Here is a 20,866-nt window from a genome sequence, read left to right as displayed (position 1 = left end):
ATGAAAAAGGGAGGCTTAGCAATATTCAATGTCAAAAACTTTAATTTAAATAATGTGGACACTGCACACTTAACTTCAAACTCTGGGTTTTAAATTATGGATTTAAATTTGAATTGACCCTTTGACTTCCTGTCAGTATTGGGTTATGCTCACTTACTGTACCCCTGTTAATGAGCTGTATCTGAACACAATTTGTGAATCACAAGAGATGTAGAATACTACTTTACTCTTCTGCTTGGTGTCATCTGTTCTTAGGTTACCTCAGCTTCCAGTTGTGTCACATGACCCTGCTCACTGCATCCTCCTTCTGATTAATCTATATATCCTTCACTAGCTAGGAGGCATCAAGAGGGGTGCCTCCTATTGGTACCAATTTCTGCTGCTAATATATTGACAGAACACAGGGGGCGCTGCAGCACAGCTTTTCCTTTGACCCATGTACTGCAATGGAGAGAAGCGTTCCTGTACCTGCCTCTCCATAGCATTACATGGGGGGAAATATTTTTTTTGGGACTTTTTTTTATTGTTTTAATTAAAATTTAATTAAGCTTTGGCCACATATGGCAGGGTAGGCACTGCCTCCCCTGCCTCCTATGAGTGCACGTCCCTGCTCACCATTGATGAAGTCCGGCGAAACATCTTCATCCAGGCGGCTTCATCTTTATCCATCGTGGGTCCATCTTCTATCTTCATCCTGGTGGCAGAGGAGGAGCGGTCATCAGTGACGTCAAGGCAACACATCAGCCAATAGGAATGCAAGGGTATCCCTATATAAAAGGGGTACCTTGCATTTAATCTTCAGTGTGCAGCGGGTGATCGCATGAAGAGGACCTCCATGTTACATGAACGTCACTGATGACCGCTCCACCTCCGCTAGCGGGATGAAGATAGAAAAAGGACACGCGATGGATGAAGATGGAGCCGCCTGGATGAAGATGTTTCACCGGACTTCATCAATGGCAAGTACCTATTTTGGGTTTAGTGTTAGATTCTTGTGGGTTTTTTGTGTTTTTTTTTTAGATTATGTTTTTTTTTATTTTTAATGGTCTGACAAAATGCTGAATGCTCCTTTAAGGGCAATGCCCATACAAATGCCCTTTTTGGGGCAATGGGAAGAATAGGTTTTTTTATTTTGGGCGTTTGAGGGGGTAGGTTTTTTTAATTTCTGTACTGTTAGGGTTTTTTATTTTCTGTAATCTTAGCTTTTTGATTTTTTTCAGTAATCTTAGTTTTTTTTTATTTTATGTAATATTAGGGTTTTTGTAATATGTTTTTTTTTTGTAATTTTTTATGTTTTTTTTGGTAGTTAGTGTATTTTTTATTTTATTTCACTATATTTTATTTGGGGTTAAGTTAGGGGGTGTTAGGTTAGGGGGCTTTATTTTTAGTTTAATACTTTGTGCTGTGGGGGGTTGGTGTATTAGGGGATAATAGGTTATTTTGGTGTTTGCGCTGTGGGGGGTTGGCGGATTAGAGGTTAATAGGTTAATTAGGTTGTTTGCGATGTAGGGTGATGGCATTTTAGGGGTTGATATTGCGCATGCATTAGGTGTTTGTTAAGGCTTCCAGGGAGTTACGGTACTTTTTTACTGTGCTTCCTATGTGTGGCGATCAGAAAATGGAGTAAAATAACTCCATTCTGCGCACGTATGTCCTAGCGCTGCATATGCGATACCGACTGGTGACGCTAGTAAAAACTGTGCCCGACGTGTAAAATATACGTGCGTAACTTTTCTGCTGCGCCGTATATGTGATCGCTCGATTAGACTGGGTTTTGGGCATGTCACCAAATATGTGATCAAGCCCATAGTGCTTAAGACACATACTTACTCTTGAGCCTATCTAGATATGCTACATCAGAAAGGACTTATGTTTGCTTTGTGAAAGGCTAATTTTGAATTCCATGTCCTATCAAACACAGTACATAACAAACTGTTGTTTTTTTTTTTTTGCTTTATTACCATTTTATAGAGACATTTCACTTTATTTGCATACTTACAACAAAGATAATAGCCATCTTAAAGGGACAGTAAAGTCAAAATTAAACTTTCATGATTCAGATAGGGCATGCAATTTAAAACACATTTCCAATTTACTTCTGTTATCAAATTTTCTTTGTTCTCTTTGTATCTTTTATTGAAGAGTAAAACCAGGTAGGCTCATAAGAGAGGTGTGTGTAGGTGTCTTTAGTATTCTATGGCAGCAGTGTTTTGCAACATTTGTATTTGTTAGCTTTGTTATACAATGTCGCAATGTTGCCCTTATAACTTCTGTGTGCAATATTTTTTGTAATCATTTTTATTAGATGGTGTTATTATAAGTTTAACTATATTTGCAATGTTTTTTTTATGTGTTTTGAGCAACTTTTTTAACTAGAGCTCTGAAGTTGCTTTAATCATTCTAGTGTAAATCGTGATTGCGCTCAAGCACCAGCAGTAAACACCTTATTGCTCACGCTCAAACATTTGTGCTCCACTTGTAATCTGGCCCTATGTGTAAAAATAATTTGTTAATATTATTCTGAACTTTTTGATTATTGTTATTTTTTATCAGGTTTCTCAGGTGAAAAGCTTACGGATTCAGAACTGACAAATCATCTGATGTCTTGCACTGAAGGAAGAAGTGCTATTTCTCCATTTGCATGTCTGTCTGGCAATACTGATCAGGATTTATTTAATGTGGCAATTGTTAACAGTGTAAGTGGATATCATTTATATTTGTTTATTTGAAGTTATTTCACTTTGCTTTTATTTCCTTAGTATATTCATTTTCTTCTTTTTTCCCCAAAGGTTTTATTTGGTCATAGGTGTCAAATACTTATCATATTATGTAATAAAATGTCATCTGCTCATTATATAATAGAATTTTTTAACTAGTCCATTACATGGAGCGGAGGTGACCGCGGAACAAGACCGCTGACTGCGGAGCCATCCAGCGTGGAGATCCTCTTCGTACGATCACCGCCACACACTGAAGATTGAATGCAAGGTACCTGTTTAAATATGGGGTACCTTGCATTCCTATTGGCTGAATAATTCAAATCAGCCAATAGGATGAGAGCTACTGAAATCCTATAGGCTGATTTGAATTTGCCAATAGGATGAGAGCTACTGGTCCTGGATGAAGTTAGAAGATGTCCCCGCACTGGAAGATGTAGCCGCCTCCAAGAAGACTTCATCGCCTGGAAGAAGACCTTCTCTGCTGAACTTCAAGAATGGTGAGTACCTATTTGGGGTTAGCCTTAGGCTTTTTTATTTTTTGGGGTGTCTTTTGTTTTAGATTAGGGATTTGTTTGGCTATAAAAGAGCTGAATGCCCTTTTAAGTGCAATGCCCATGCAAATGCCCCTTTAGGGGCAATGGGTAGTTTAGGTTTTTATAGTGTTAGGTTTTTTAATTTTGGGGGGTTTGGTGTGTGGGGGGTTTTACTGTTAGGGGGGACTTAGTATATTTTATGCAAAAAAGCTGTTTAATTTAGGGCAATGCCCTACAAAAGACCATTTTAAGGTCTATTGGTAGTTTAGTTTAAATTAGGGGTGTTTTTATTTGGGGGGGGGGCTTTTTTATTTGAATAGGGGTATTAGATTAGATTTAATTTTTTTATTTTTGATAATTTGGTTTATTTTTTTCAGTAATGTTAGACTTTTTTATTTTTTGTAATTTTAGATTAATTTCATTTAATCTTAGTTTTTTTTTTTTAAAGTAATGTTAGGTTTTTTTATTTTAATTGTAACTTATTTTTATTTTTTTATGTAATTGGGGTAATTTAGGGGGTGTTAGGTTAGGGGGCTTAGTAATTAAATTTGTTATTTGCGCTGTGGGGAGATAGCGATTTAGGAGTTAATATCTTAATTAGGTTTATTGCAATGTGGGGGTTTGGTTATTTAGGGGTTAATAGCTTAATTAGGTTTAATGCGTTGTGGGGGAATGGCAGTTTAGGGGTTAATAGGTTAATTAGATACTTTGCGATGTGGGGGGATGGCAGATTAGGAGTTAATACATTTATTAGTTAGATTGTGATGTGGGGGGATGGCAGATTAGGGGTTAGCACTTTATTTAGGTATATTGCGTTGTGGGGGTTGGCGGTTTAGGAGTTAATACTTTTATTATTAGTTGTGATGTGGGGGGATGGTGGATAGGGGTTTTGACGTGTCAGGTTTATTTTTGGGAGGCGGGTTAGACTTTTACTAGAGATTTTAAAAAAATGTAATTTTCTTATGCGCCGGCAGTTTCTAAACTGCTGTAAATCCCTGGCGACTCCAGAAATTTGTATTTACGCCAATTTCTGGACATCACTAGTTTATCCAACTTACAGCAGTTTATGAACTGCCGGCGGGGATTGTGTGATTCCCCGATGTGCAAGGTGAAATTACGGGCGATGCGGGTTTCAGCAGTTATGCTGAAGCTTGGGCCGCATATGTAATCTCGCCCCTAGTTAGCCAATCACGAGACAAATGTGTGCAGGCACCAATTAGCAGTTAGCTGCCACTAGTGTAGGATATGAGCATATTCTTTTTCAACAAGGGATACCAAGAGAATGAAGCACATTTTAAAATAGAAGTGAATTTAAAAGTGTCTTAAAATGATATGCTCTATCTGAATCATGCAAGTTTAATTTTGGCTTACCTATCCCTTTTAATATAACATGCCCTATCTGAATTGTACAAGTTTAATTTCGTCTTTTCTATCTCTTGAACACAAGTTTGTGGTTTAGGAATAATTATGTTCTGTCCTGTTCATCATTGAGGCCATTATGGTAAACAACAATACTTTTGATATTTCTGTATTAGTGATAATAGTACCATCTCTATAAGGATGAATATAGGAGCTAACACACATTAAAAATGGAGAACCACTATTGACTATAGAGAATAGAAAAAGTTTCATGAATACCTAAACTCACCTTTTGAGCATTGTAATAATGATTTCTCTTGTTAAGTGTATCCAGTCCACGGATCATCCATTACTTATGGAATATATTCTCCTTCCCAACAGGAAGCTGCAAGAGTCCACCCACAGCAAAGCTGCTATATAGCTCCTCCCCTAACTGCCATATTCAGTCATTCTCTTGCAAGCCTCAACATAGATAGGAGGTTGTGAGAGTCTGTGGTGCTTTCTACTTAGTTTATTCTTCAATCAAAAGTTTGTTATTTTTAAATGGCACCGGAGTGTGCTGTTTATCTCAGGCAGTATTTGGAAGAAGAATCTGCCTGCGTTTTTCTATGATCTTAGCAGACGTAACTAAGATCCATTTGCTGTTCTCACACATTCTGAGGAGTGAGGTACTTCAGAGGGGGAATGGCGTGCAGGTTTTCCTGCAGATAAGGTATGTGCAGTAAAATATTTTTCTAGGAATGGAATTGACTAAGAAAATACTGCTGATACCGAAGTAATGTAAGTAAAGCCTTAAATGCAGCGATAGCGACTGGTATCAGGCTTATTAATAGAGATACATACTCTTGTAAAAATGTGTTTTAAAACGTTTGCTGGCATGTTTAATCGTTTTTTAACATATGTTTGGTGATAAAACTTATTGGGGCCTAAGTTTTTTCCACATGGCTGGCTTAAATTTTGCATAGAAACAGTTTCCTGAGGCTTTCCACTGTTATAGTATAAAAGTTACAGTTGGTGCAGTTAAAATTACAAACAGTGACATTCAGCTTCCCTCAGCAGTCCCCTGCATGCTATAGGACATCTCTGAAGGGCTCAAAAGGGCTTCAAAAGTAGGAGCTGTTATGACTGTTTAAAACATATTTTTCGTTTTGTTAATCTGTTTTTTGTATTAAGGGGTTAATCATCCATTTGCAAGTGGGTGCAATGCTCTGCTAACTTGTTACATACACTGTAAAAATTTTGTTAGTTTAACTGCCTTTTTTCACTGTTATTTAAAATTTTGGCAAAATTTGTTTCTCTTAAAGGCACAGTAACGTTTTATATATTTGCTTGTTAACTTGATTTAAAGTGTTTTCCAAGCTTACTAGTCTCATTATTAGTCTGTTCTAACATGTCTGATATAGAGGAATCTCTGTGTTCATTATGTTTTAAAGCCATGGTGGAACCCCATCTTAGAATGTGTACCAGATGTACTGATTTCATGTTAAACAATAAAGATCATTTTTTGTCTTTAAAAACATTATCACCAGAGGATTCTGTCGTGGGGGTAGTTATGCCGACTAACTCTCCCCACGTGTCAGACCTTTTGACTCCCGCTTTAGGGACTCCCGCTCAAATGGCGCCAAGTACATCAAGGACACCCATAGCGTTTCTTTACCAGGGGATTCTGTCGAGGGGAAAGTTATGCCGACTAACTCTCCCCACGTGTCAGACCCTTCGACTCCCGCTTCAGGGACTCACGCTCAAATGGCGCCAAGTACATCAAGGGCGCCCATAGCATTTATTTTACAAGACATGGCAAAGGTGGTGAATAATATTCTGGCAGCAGTATTAGTCAGACTACCTGAAATTAAAGGAAAGCAGTTAGCTCTGGGGGTAGATACAGAGCATACAGACGCTTTAAGAACCATGTATGATACTACCTCACAATATGCTTAGTCTGTGGGTGATTTTTTTTTTTGACTCAGGGAAGATGATTTAACCTGATTCTGATATTTCTACATTTAAAATTTATGCTTGAGAACCTCCACTTGTTGCTCAGGGAGGCTTTGGCTGCTCTGAATGAATGTGTACAATCGCAGGGCCAGAGAAATTGTGTAGACTGGATAAATAATATGCAGTGCCGGTGTGTACTGATGTTTTTCCAATACCTAAAGAGGTTTACTAAAAAAATTTTTTAATAAGGAATGGGATAGACCAGGTGTGCCGTTCTCTTCCCCTCCTATTTTTTAGAAGAATGTTTTCTAATAGTTACCACCACACGGGACTTCTGGCAGACAGTTCCTAAGGTGGAGAGAAGAGTTTCTACTCTAGCTAAGCGTACCACTACCTCTGACGAGGACAGTTGTGCTTTTTAGATCCAATGGATAAAAAATGTTTATTCAACAGGGTTTTATCCTGCAGCCCCTTGCATACATTGCTTCTGTCACTGCTGCTGCGGCGTTCTGGGTTGAGTCTCTTGATGAGGCTTTACAGTTAAGCGACTCCATTGGATGAATATATTTGACAAGCTTATGCTAGCCAATTCCTTTGTTTTCTGATGCCTTGTTCATTTGACTAGACTAACGGCTAAGAATTCTGTTTTTTACTATACTGGCGCGCAGAGCGCTATGGCTTATATCATGGTCAGCTGTCGTGACTTTAATAAATAAGCTACTTAACTTCCCTTCAAGGGGCAGACCCTATTCGGGCCTGGTTTGAAGGAGATTATTGCTTATATCACTGGAGGGAAAGGTCATGCCCTTCCTCAGGATAGGTCTAAATCAAGGGCAAAAAAAAAAAAAAAAAAAAGTCTAATTTTCGTACCTTTTAAAAACTTCAGGGCAGGTGTGGCATCCTCTTCCTCTAAGGCAAAACAAGAGGGAATTTTTGCTCAGTCCAAGGCGGTCTGGAGACAATCGGACATGGAACAAAGATAAGCAGGCCAAGGAGCCTGCTGCTGCCTCTAAGGCAGCATGAAGGAACGGACCCCTATCCGGTAACGGATCCTATAGGGGGCAGACTTTCATTCTTTGCCCAGGCGTGGGCAAGAGATGCCCAGGATCCCTAGGCATTGGAATTTATATCCCAGAGATATCTTCTGGATTTCAAAGATTCCCCCCCAAAAAAGGGGAGATTTCGCCTTTCACAATTATCTGCAAACCAGATAAAGAAGGAGGCATTCTTACATTGTGTACGAGATCCATCCAGTTCCAAGAGAGGAACAGGGACAGAGTTTTTACTCAAATCTGTTTGTGGTTCCCAAGGAGAGGGAACCTTCAGACCTATTTTGGATCTAAAGATCTTAAACAAATTCCTCAGAATTCCGTCATTTAAGATGGAAACTATTCGTACCATCTTAACTATGATCCAGGAGAGTCAATAGAGGACTACAATGGATTTGAAGGATGCTTATCCTCACATTGTGATGCATAAAGATCACCATCGTTTTTCAGGTTTGCCTTTCTAGTCAGGCATTACCAGTTTGTAGCTCTTTCCTTTGGGATATCTACAGCCCCAAGAATCTTTATGGAGGTTCTGGGGTCGCTTTGGCGGTCCTTAGACCGCGGGGCATAGAAGTGGCCCCTTATTTAGACGACATCCTGATACAGGCGTCAAACATCCAAATTGCCCAGTCTCATACGGACGTAGTACTGGCATTTCTGAGATCACATGGGTGGAAAGTGAACAAGGAAAGAGTTCTCTATCCCCAATCTCAAGGGTTTCCCTCCTAGGGACTCTGATAGATTCTGTAGAAATGAAAATTTACCTGACGGAGTCCAGGTTGTCAAAGTTTCTAAATTTCTGCCGTGTTTTTTTCATCCCATCCGCGCCCTTCGGTGGCTCAGTACATGAATGAAATCGGCTTAATGGTAGCGGCAAGGGACATAGTACCGTTTGCACGTCTACATTTCAGACCGCTGCAACTATGCATGCTCAGTCAGAGGAACGGGGATTACACAGATTTGTCCCCCTGTTAAACCTGGACCAAGAGACCAGAGATTCTCTTCTCTGGTGACTATGTCGGGTCCATCTGTCCAAGGGTATGACCTTCCGCAGGTCAGATGGGACAATTGTTACAATAGATGCCAGCCTTTTAGGTTGGGATGCAGTCTGGAACTCCCTGAAGGCTCAGGGATAGTGGACTTAGGAGGAGACCCTCCTTCTAATAAATATTCTGGAACTGGGAGTGATATTCCATGCTCTTCAGACTTGGCCTCAGTTAGCAACTCTGAGGTACATCATACTCAGTCGGACAATATACACGACTGTGGCTTACATCAGCCATCAAGGGGGAACAGAAGTTCCCTAGCGATGTTAGAAGTCTTACAATAATTCACTGGACAGAGACTCACTCTTGTCTATCAGCTATCCATATCCCAGGTGTTGAGAACTGGGAGGTGGATTTTCTAAGTCGTCAGACTTTTCTTCCGGGGGAGTGGGATTTCCTCCGGAGGTCAAGACCAAGCAGGAGAGGGCTTTGGTGTTTTTGACAGCGCCTGCGTAGCCACGCAGGACCTGGTATGCAGATCTGGTGGACATGTCATCCTTTCCATCACGGTCTCTGCTTCAGAGACAGGTCCCTCTACCTCAGGGTCCTTTCAACCATCTAAATAGAATCAATCTGAGATGGACTGCCTGGAGACTGAACACTTGATGTTATCAAAGCATGGCTTCTCCGAGTCAGTCATTGATACCTTAATACAGACATGAAAGCCTGTCTCTAGGAAAATTGAACATAGATATGGTGTAAATATCTGATTGTTATGAATCCAAGGGTTACTCATAGAGTAAAGTCTGGATTCCCAGGATATTATCTTTTCTCCAAGATGTTTTTGAAAAAAGGGTTGTCAGCTAATTCCTTAAAAGGGGACAGATTTTTACTCTGTCTATTTTTTTGCACAAGCGTCTGGCAGGTATTCTAGACCTTCAGGCATTTGGTCAGGCTTTGGTTAGATCCAAGCCTGTGTTTAAAACTGTTGCTCCGCCATGGAGCTTAAACCTGATTCTTAAGGTTCTTCAAGAAGTTCCGTTTGAACCTTTTTTGTTCCATAGATATCAATCTTTATCTTGGAAAGTTCCTTTTGGGTAGCTAATTCCTCGACTCGTAGAGTCTCCAAGTTATCTGTGTTACAATGTGATTCTCCTTATCTGGTCCTTCATATGGATAAGGTAGTCCTGCGTACCAACCTGGGTTTTTTCCTAAGGTGGTATCTAACAAGTACATCACTCAAGAGATAGTTGTTCCATGCTTGTATCCTAATCCTTCCTCAAAGAAGGAACGTCTATTACACAATATTGGACGTGGTTTGTGCTTTAAAGTTTTACTTACAAGCTACTACAGTTTTCATCAAACGTTCACCTTGTTTGTTGTCTATTCTGGACAGAGGAGAGGTCAAAAGACTTCAGCAGCCTCTCTGTCTTTTTGGTTAAAAAGCATAATTCATTTAGCTTATGAGACTGCTGGACAGCAGCCTCCTGAAGGGATTACAGCTCATTCTACTAGAGCTGTGGTTTTCACTTGGGCCTTTTTTAAATGTGGCTTCTGTTGAACAGATTTACAAGACGGAGTCTTGGTCTGCGCTTCATACTTTTCAAATTTAACAAATTTGATACCTTGCTTCTTCGGAGGCTATTTTTGGGAGAAAGGGTTTTTTACAGGCAGTGGTAACTTCCGTTTAAGTACCTGCCTTGTCCCTCCCATCATCCGTGTACTTTAGCTTTGGTATTGGTATTCCATAAGTAATGGATGATCCGTGGACTGGATACACTTAACAAGAGAAAACATAATTTATGCTTACCTGATAAATTTATTTCTCTTGTAGTGTATCCAGTCCACGGCCCGCCCTGTCACTTTAAGGCAGGTAATTTTTTCATTTGAACTACAGTCACCACTGCACCCTATGGTTTTTCCTTTCTCTGCATGTTTTCGGTCGAATGACTGAATATGGCAGTTAGGGGAGGAGCTATATAGCAGCTTTGCTGTGGGTGGAGTCTTGCAGCTTCCTGTTGGGAAGGAGAATATATTCCATAAGTAATGGATGATCCGTGGACTGGATACACTACAAGAGAAATAAATTTATCAGGTAAGCATAAATTATGTTTTTACCTGTAAATTGATGCTATAAAGTGAATAGAGTATGCATGATGAAGGCCAAGATGACCAAAACATTGCAGTTTGTTTTATCTGGATGTTGAAATAAAGAAGATTTATTTTTATTAAATGGTGCTGATAATTTTGTATACTTCAAGTTTTTAACCATGTAAAAGTACCTGTCTGTACATTAGCAGGCAGCTGAAAAATTGTCTGCTTCGAATCTGCATTGCGCCTTTTCTGTTTCTGCAAAATATATAATAACAATCATTTCTCAGTTGCTGGCTATTGTACACAGTGCATTACTGTTGCCTATACTGTTAGTAGTACACTATCTGTATTACATATATTAGTAGTACCCCTCATATAATTGAAATGATATTTCTTATTGCACAGTGGGCTCCTGGCAGTTTGCTTTACAGGCTCTGCTTTGGCTTCTGGAACTCTAGTATTGTGCCTTTTCATTTCGGTGTAAAATATACAATAGCAATAATAATAATTTGTCAGTGGCTGGCTATTGCACACAGTGCATGCCTGTTGCCTATAGTTTGCTAGATTCTGAATGTTGCACATCAGAAGTAGAGCACATATTAGAAATTGAAAGTAAAATCATTCACTCGAACATAATTGAATTTAACGCACGTCAGGTTAGTGTGACTTCAAAACTCTGGTTAACAGTTACACTCAAAAAAAGTTGTATAAAATACATCACAAATACATTAAAAACTACCGTTACATTCATAATAACACTATCTAATAAAAATTATTTTAAAAACTTGAATTAAAAAGTTACATATATAAACATATCTACATATATAGACATATATATATATATAAGTGCATTGGAGCCCTCTGCAGTCAAGTAGCTGAAAACATGTAAAAGCATATTTATGCAATATTTATATTTAATACAGTGTTATATTGTGTATTTACTGCACATATTTCACATTCCAATGTTCTGCACATAAGGGAATACGTTCTAAGTAATTTTAAATAGATATTTATAGTTAGCAACCCTGGTTTACCGCAGTTAAAGTGTCCAAATAGGAGAAAAATACAAAACAATGTAAGATTCTGGGTTGCTAACTATTAGATAAGTGTGAGTACGCATATGCAGATGCCTGTGTTGAAGTTAATGTTTACAGCACTATTTTTCATTGTGGTTTAATGTGGAGATTCCATGTCCTGTCACTGCACTACAATTAACCTAGAACTTTTATGTAGATACTCTAGGAGGGGTAGCCCGGAATTACTGACCTCCAGATCTACATTTCCATACATGTGCAGATTTCATGTTTGAACATACTGGTAAAAGGCTGATGTGACCCTTTTGTAAAAATGTTTGACTTACTACGCTTTTGAGAATAGTGGTCCACAGTTGAGGTTATGCATTTCTGATACCTAATTCTTCTTATTAGTTGAGACAGAAGAGCCTAGTGTCCACAAGAAGAGTTTATATTTTCAATAGCCATAAGTATGTAATCGACTACCAGGACAAGAGGCTATGTTCACATGATAATTTAGTATGAGACTGTCGCCCCATATATCACATGGGTTTTATATACTATATGTACTGAGACTTTTTGATACTTGCAAAAATGTACATTTTGAAATTATCCCATGTCTTATTAACATACATAAGACTGATGTTAGTTAAGTATTTTCCCTATATAGCAACTACTGTTTCACCCTATTTATGGCCCAACTTCTGTCCTGCTACTGACGCAGCAATATCTCCTATAGGGTATCATGTCTTGACATAGTTATGTTATTTTATTTTATATCAGGTATCTCCCCTCACCCTTTCCCACTCCGTCCAGTGGTGACAGCAATTCCAGAGGGGAGATACAACGTAAATCCTTTCCCTATGATGGTTACTAGGATATTTATGTGCATATACTGTTTTGGTACTCAAACCTTCTAGTTTAAAGTTATTTTTATGTTACACGTGTTACAAAATGGAGTTAAGATATCACACTTTTTTCATTGATACTACCGCTCTAGGTTACTTAGTTTTAGTTTATACTATACCAGGGAAAGACAAATTTTAGGAGAACTGATGATGTAATTTGATTCTACCTATATACTCTCTACATATCTCTTAACTAATTTATACCTCGGCCTACCGCCTGTAGCCGGGACGGTGGGACCAGTGGATTACTAAAATGTTATCTTTTCTGGGGATGAATGTGTGGTAGCTCTTATTTCTCTGTACAATGTTATATAGACTGTTTGCAAACTCAGCTTTAAAATGTTGTCTTTTGGCTCCGTCCTCCCCCCTCTCCCCCCCTTCCCATTTCCCAGTTCTCAAACTACCCACTAACATTTATACTTTTTGTTAAGAATTCATACTTTGAGCTATACTACCTGATATTGCCCCAAATCCCTTATCCCAATTTTATACACCTTTGCGCTTACTCTGTAAGCAGTGGAAAATACATCCTATGGAAATATATATATATACAAATATTTGCATAGGAAATTAACACATCCCCCGCTTGCTTTTCCCCAGAAATACTCCATATACAATAGCTGTGTTAAAACAGTATTTGAAGCAAAAAAACTGAGAATTTGCATATCAAATTTGCATATCTTACCCATAATTCTCTTGTGCGTTGGTAACATTGTATATGGAGTAATTCTGGGGAAAAGCAAGTGGGGGATCTTTCCTAGATGTGCTAATTTCCTATGCAAGTATTTGTATTGATTTAATTTTGAGACACGGAGAATTTTAATCTCAATTTTTTATCTCCACCATAATTTTAATGAATTTTGATTTAACCCTGAAAGTAGCTTTACCAAAGCAGCAACCAGAAATCTATCTCCTACTGATGAGTTCTAAAAAGAACGAAACAGGCTGTCTAGTGAGTGATTTCTGTATTGCTGCAATAATCCTGTTAAAAGGATTGCTGTGTTAAAACAGTATTTGAAGCAAAAAAACTGAGAATTTGCATATCTTACCCAGAATTCTCTTGTGCTTTGGTAACATTGTATATGGAGTATTTCTGGGGAAACGCAAGCCCGGGATCTTGCCTAGATGTGCTAATTTCCTATGCAAATATTTGTATTGATTTAATTTTGAGACACAAAGTATTTTAATCTCAGTTTTTTTATCTCCACCATAATTTTAATGAATTTTGATTTAACCCTGAAAGTAGCTTTACCAAAGCAGCAACCAGAAATCTATCTCCTACTGATAAGTTCTAAAAAAGAACGAAACAGGCTGTCTAGTGAGTGATTTCTGTATTGCTGCAATAATCCTGTTAAAAGGATCGCTGTGTTAAAACAGTATTTGAAGCAAAAAAACTAAGCCCTAGATTTGGAGTTTTGCGGCCAAAGGGGTGCGTTAGCTACGCGTGCTTTTTTCTGGCCGCACCTTTTAAATACCGCTGGTATTTAGAGTTCACAGAAGGGCTGCGTTAGGCTCCAAAAAAGGAGCGTACAGGCATATTTACTGCCACTGCAACTCTCAATACCAGCGGTGCTTACGGACACGGCCAGCTTCAAAAACGTGCTCGTGCACGATTCCCCCATAGGAAACAATGGGACAGTTTGAGCTGAAAAAAAACCTAACACCTGCAAAAAAGCAGCGTTCAGCTCATAACGCGGCCCCATTGTTTCCTATGGGGAAACACTTCCTAAGTCTGCACCTAACACTCTAACATGTACCCCGAGTCTAAACACCCCTAACCTTACACTTATTAACCTCTAATCTGCCGCCGCCGCTATCGCTGACCCCTGCATTTTATTATTAACCCCTAATCTGCTGCTCCGTACACCGCCGCCACCTACGTTATTCCTATGTACCCCTAATCTGCTGCCCCTAACACCGCCGACCCCTATATTATATTTATTAACCCCTAATCTGCCGCCCCCAAAGTCGCCGCTACCTACCTACACTTATTAACCCATAATCTGCTGACCGCACCTCACCGCTACTATAATAAAGTTATTAACCCCTAATCCGCCTCACTCCCGCCTCAATAACCCTATAAGAAATAGTATTAACCCCTAATCTGCCCTCCCTAACATCGCCGACACCTAACTTCAATTATTAACCCCTAATCTGCCGACCGGATCTCGCCGCTACTCTAATAAATGGATTAACCCCTAAAGCTAAGTCTAACCCTAACACTAACACCCCCCTAAGTTAAATATAATTTAAATCTAACGAAATATATTAACTCTTATTAAATAAATTATTCCTATTTAAAGCTAAATACTTACCTGTAAAATAAACCCTAATATAGCTACAATATAAATAATAATTATATTGTAGCTATTTTAGGATTAATATTTATTTTACAGGCAACTTTGTATTTATTTTAACCAGGTACAATAGCTATTAAATAGTTAAGAACTATTTAATAGCTAAAATAGTTAAAATAATTACAAAATTACCTGTAAAATAAATCCTAACCTAAGTTACAATTAAACCTAACACTACACTATCAATAAATAAATTAAATAAAATACCTACAAATAAATACAATTAAATAAACTAACTAAAGTACAAAAAATAAAAAAGAACTAAGTTACAAAAAATAAAAAATTATTTACAAACATTAGAAAAATATTACAATTTTAAACTAATTACACCTACTCTAAGCCCCCTAATAAAATAACAAAGACCCCCAAAATAAAAAAATGCCCTACCCTATTCTAAATTAAAAAAAGTTCAAAGCTCTTTTACCTTACCAGCCCTGAAAAGGGCAATTTGCGAGGCATGCCTGTAAAAAAAAACATACAATACCCCCCCCAACATTACAACCCACCACCCACATACCCCTAATCTAACCCAAACCCCCTTAAATAAACCTAACACTAAGCCCCTGAAGATCTTCCTACCTTATCTTCACCATGCCAGGTTCACCGATCCGTCCTCCGAAGTCTTGATCCAAGCCTCCGAAGTCTTCATCCAAGCCCAAGCGGGGGCTGGCGATCCATAATCCGGCTGAAGTCTTCTATCAAGCGGCGGCTGAAGAGGTCCAGAAGAGGCTCTAAAGTCTTCATCCTATCCGGGAAGAAGAGGAGATCTGGACCGGCAACCATCTTGATCCAAGCGGCATCTTCTATCTTCATCCGATGACGAACGGCTCCATCTTGAAGACCTCCGGTGCGGATCCATCCTCTTCTTCCGACGTCCAACTGAAGAATGAAGGTTCCTTTTTAGGGACGTCATCCAAGATGGCGTCCCTCGAATTCCGATTGGCTGATAGGATTCTATCAGCCAATCGGAATTAAGGTAGGAAAATTCTGATTGGCTGATGGAATCAGCCAATCAGATTCAAGTTCAATCCGATTGGCTGATTGGATGAGCCAATCAGATTGAGCTCGCATTCTATTGGCTGATCGGAATGCGAGCTCAATCTGATTGGCTGATCCAATCAGCCAATCGGATTGAACTTGAATCTGATTGGCTGATTCCATCAGCCAATCAGAATTTTCCTACCTTAATTCCGATTGGCTGATAGAATCCTATCAGCCAATCGGAATTCAAGGGACGCCATCTTGGATGATGTCCCTTAACGGAACCTTCATTCTTCAGTTGGACGTCGGAAGAAGAGGATGGATCAGCGCCGGAGGTCTTCAAGATGGAGCCGTTCGTCATCGGATGAAGATAGAAGATGCCGCTTGGATCAAGATGGTTGCCGCTCCGGATCTCCTCTTCTTCCCGGATAGGATGAAGACTTTGGAGCCTCTTCTGGACCTCTTCAGCCGCCGCTTGATAGAAGACTTCAGCCGGATTATGGATCGCCAGCCCCCGCTTGGGCTTGGATGAAGACTTCGGAGGCTTGGATCAAGACTTCGGAGGACGGATTGGTGAACCTGGCATGGTGAAGATAAGGTAGGAAGATCTTCAGGGGCTTAGTGTTAGGTTTATTTAAGGGGGGTTTGGGTTAGATTAGGGGTATGTGGGTGGTGGGTTGTAATGTTGGGGGGGGTATTGTATGTTTTTTTTTACAGGAAAAAGAGCTGAATTATTTGGGGCATGCCCCGCAAATGGCCCTTTTCAGGGCTGGTAAGGTAAAAGAGCTTTGAACTTTTTTAATTTAGAATAGATTAGGGCATTTTTTTCATTTTGGGGGTCTTTGTTATTTTATTAGGGGGCTTAGAGTAGGTGTAATTAGTTTAAAATTGTTGTAATATTTTTCTAATGTTTGTAAATAATTTTTTATTTTTTGTAACTTAGTTCTTTTTTATTTTTTGTACTTTAGTTAGTTTATTTAATTGTATTTATTTGTAGGTATTTTATTTAATTTATTTATTGATAGTGTAGTGTTAGGTTTAATTGTAACTTAGGTTAGGATTTATTTTACAGGTAATTTTGTAATTATTTTAACTATTTTAGCTATTAAATAGTTCTTAACTATTTAATAGCTATTGTACCTGGTTAAAATAAATACAAAGTTGCCTGTAAAATAAATATTAATCCTAAAATAGCTACAATATAATTATTAGTTATATTGTAGCTATATTAGAGTTTATTTTACAGGTAAGTATTTATCTTTAAAAATGAATAATTTATTTAATAAGAGTTAATTTATTTAGTTAGATTTAAATTATATTTAATTTAGGGGGGTGTTAGTGTTAGGGTTAGATTTAGCTTTAGGGGTTAATCCATTTATTAGAGTAGCGGCGAGATCCGGTCGGCAGATTAGGGGTTAATAATTGAAGTTAGGTGTCGGCGATGTTAGGGAGGGCAGATTAGGGGTTAATACTATTTCTTATAGGGTTATTGAGGCGGGAGTGAGGCGGATTAGGGGTTAATAACTTTATTATAGTAGCGGCGCTGTGCGGCGGCAGATTAGGGGTTAATTATTGTAGGTAGCTGGCGGCGACGTTGTGGGGGGCAGATTAGGGGTTAATAAATATAATATAGGGGTCAGCGGTGTTAGGAGCAGCAGATTAGGGGTACATAAGTATAACGTAGGTGGCGGCGCTGTGCGGTCGGCAGATTAGGGGTTAATTATTGTAGGTAGCTGGCGGCGACATTGTGGGGGGCAGATTAGGGGTTAATAAATATAATATAGGGGTCAGCGGTGTTAGGGGCAGCAGATTAGGGGTACATAAGTATAACGTAGGTGGCGGCGGTGTGCGGTCGGCAGATTAGGGGTTAAAAAAATGTAATCGAGTGGCGGCGATGTGGGGGGTCCTCGGTTTAGGGGTACATAGGTAGTTTATGGGTGTTAGTGTAATGTAGAGCACAGTAGTTTAGAGCTTTATGAACCGGCGTTAGCCCAAAAAGCTCTTAACTCCTGTTTTTTTTCTGCGGCTGGAGTTTTGTCGTTAGATTTCTAACGCTCACTTCAGCCAAGACTCTAAATACCGGCGTTAGAAAGATCCCATTAAAAAGATAGGATACGCAATTGACGTAAGGGGATCTGCGGTATGGAAAAGTCACGGCTGGAAAGGGAGCGTTAGACCCTTTCCTGACTGACTCTAAATACCAGCGGTAGCCCAAAACCAGCGTTAGGAGCCTCTAACGCTGGTTTTGACGGCTAACGCAAAACTCTAAATCTAGGCGTCTGAATTTTCATATTGAATTTGCATATCTTACCCAGAATTCTCTTGTGCTTTGGTAACATTTTATATGGAGTATTTCTGGGGAAAAGCAAGCGGGGAATCTTGCCTAGATGTGCTAATTTCCTATGCAAATATTTGTATTGATTTAATTTTGAGACACCGAGGATTTTAATCTCAGTTTTTTATCTCCACCATAATTTTAATAAATGTATATATATATATATATATCTATATATATATATATATATATATATATATATATATATATATATATATATATATATATATATACCTAAATATAGTAATCTAGATATATATTTTACCAATACAAAATCATATATATATATATATATATATATATATATATATATATATAAAAAAATATTTATTTAAGAATAAATAGAACATATTCTTCTATGTGAAGAATATTATAATGTGAAATATTCATATTTCAGGTGAGAAAATGCAACACTGAATAAGAGTGGTTTTTTTCCACTTTTCACACTCCATTGAAGTCTATGGGGGAATATGTTAACGCTGTTGCGATATTCTTCAACTTTTTGCACGTGTTGGTTTTTAGTGGTATACAATCTGTATTAGCCCTCATATAATTGATTTGAAAAACAGGATGGAGTGAGTGCACCTTTAATAAAGATTACTAAATAGTGTAAAAGTAAAATAATTGTTAGTGTGAAAAGATTTAATTGATAGTGTTAAAAATAGAAATTAAAAATTAGCTCTATAACCCTTCTATGTGATAAAAGTTCCTCCAAACAGTTATCGATGTAAAGGGTAGTAAGAACAAGTAAAGGGGAGCTATTTTTAGTGTTTAAAACGGTTTAATTAATAACTTATTATTGTGCAATTGTGTATATGAACAAAGTGTCAATCCTAATAATATATAAAGAGTTAATTATATAACGATATATATTCCTATACTCAAAGGATCTATATAAATAATAGACAGAGATTTGGGGTATTATACAAGATGTCGAAATTTATAACATTGTAAAAAATGTATTGTTAACAAATTGCAATATAATCATATACAGTTTTATTTTAAAATTGTACCTAAAAATTGCTAAATAAGCAGATATGAAAAGTGTTATTATGTAAATACCTGTACAAATAAATATATATATATCACACTGCAGTGGATAAAATAAAATAAAAATTAAAAATCAGGTTAAAAATATGGGAGTCACTGGTAAAATCAGCTGATTGGAGTCCATTTGCCATCACAGCCTAAGGAGATTTGTACCTTGCAACAGAGCTAAGTTGCCATTGGAACATAAGAAGTTTCTCCTCTACCTGTCAACCGGAGACCCCAAAACCAAAGTCCATACTGAGTGATAGTATTGGGACACCGTAATCCACGAAAACTTCCAGGACCCACAGCTAAGGAGACCCTCTTCTATCTGAAACCAGAGACCTGAAAACAGACCGCAGTCCATACTGATTGATAGTATTGGGACACCGCAATCCACGAAAACTTCCAGGACCCACAGCTAAGGAGACCCTCTTCTATCTGAAACCAGAGACCTGAAAACAGACCGCAGTCCATACTGATTGATAGTATTGGGACACCGCAATCCACAAAAGCTTCCAGGACCCATAGCTATTACAAATAGCACCTCTCCATTACCAGATTGTTCTAAAGGCCAAACAAAAAACCTACACTATTGTTCTCAATGGATTCTACCACATAACAAGTAGTATTGAGAACTCCTACTTCCTAAGGTACTTTACAAAAAAGGTGTAACATTATAGGCACTTTTAAGATCATTTCTTTGACAATCAGCCGATTTTACCAGTGACTCCCATATTTTTAACCTGATTTTTAATTTTTATTTTATTTTATCCACTGCAGTGTGATACATATATATTTATTTGTACAGGTATTTGCATAATAACACTCTTCATATCTGCTTATTTAGCAATTTTTATGTACAATTTTAAATTAAAACTGTATATGATTATATTGCAATTTGTTAACAATAAATTTTTTACAATGTTATAAATTTCGACATCTTGTATAATACCCCAAATCTCTGTCTATTATTTATATAGATCCTTTGAGTATAGGAATATATATCGTTATATAATTAAGTAACTCTTTATATATTATTAGGATTGACACTTTGTTCACATACACAATTGCACAATAATAAGTTATTAATTAAACCGTTTTAAACACTAAAAATAGCTCCCCTTTACTTGTTCTTACTACCCTCATAGAATTGAAACAATACTTGTTATAGCAGTGGTAGCACCGTGGGCTCTTCTTTGTCGTCTAGCACTCGAATAGAATACATTTTTATTTTGGGTGTAAAATATATTAAAACGATAATTTCTCAGTGGCTGGCTATTGCAGGCTGTTTCCTATTTTGATTGTACATAATTCCTATAAATTCCCCAGAGTTAGTCAAAATTTTTACTGTTTACCCATTGCTGCTATATCCCAACAATAGAAAGATCAGTATAATAAGTTACCCTTCTGACTGGTAACTAGTCCAAGAAGAACCTAAATAGGATATGGCCAGTAACCTATTCTGTTAGGTGAAACGCCAGCAATTATTAGAAAAAGGTACAGGGACTGTTCACTGAAAACCAAATAAAGTACATCAGAATGCCAACACAATTCTTAAAATAAT

At 37.9% G+C, this 20,866-nt stretch overlaps 1 protein-coding gene across 1 annotated transcript in view; it reads left to right on the top strand.

Moving 5' to 3' along the window:
• The window catches only part of LOC128647450 (probable ATP-dependent RNA helicase DDX60), a 728,313-nt gene that overhangs the window by 640,621 nt on the left and 66,826 nt on the right, over positions 1-20,866 (top strand). Inside the window, exon 34 of the mRNA XM_053700236.1 lies at positions 2,554-2,696. Within this exon, the coding sequence (XP_053556211.1) occupies positions 2,554-2,696 (143 nt within the window). The remainder of the gene's footprint in view (positions 1-2,553; positions 2,697-20,866) is intronic.

This window comes from Bombina bombina, chromosome 2 (genome assembly GCF_027579735.1).
Source record: "Bombina bombina isolate aBomBom1 chromosome 2, aBomBom1.pri, whole genome shotgun sequence".
Lineage (NCBI taxonomy): Eukaryota > Metazoa > Chordata > Amphibia > Anura > Bombinatoridae > Bombina > Bombina bombina.
This window is presented reverse-complemented; position numbering and strand designations above follow the sequence as displayed.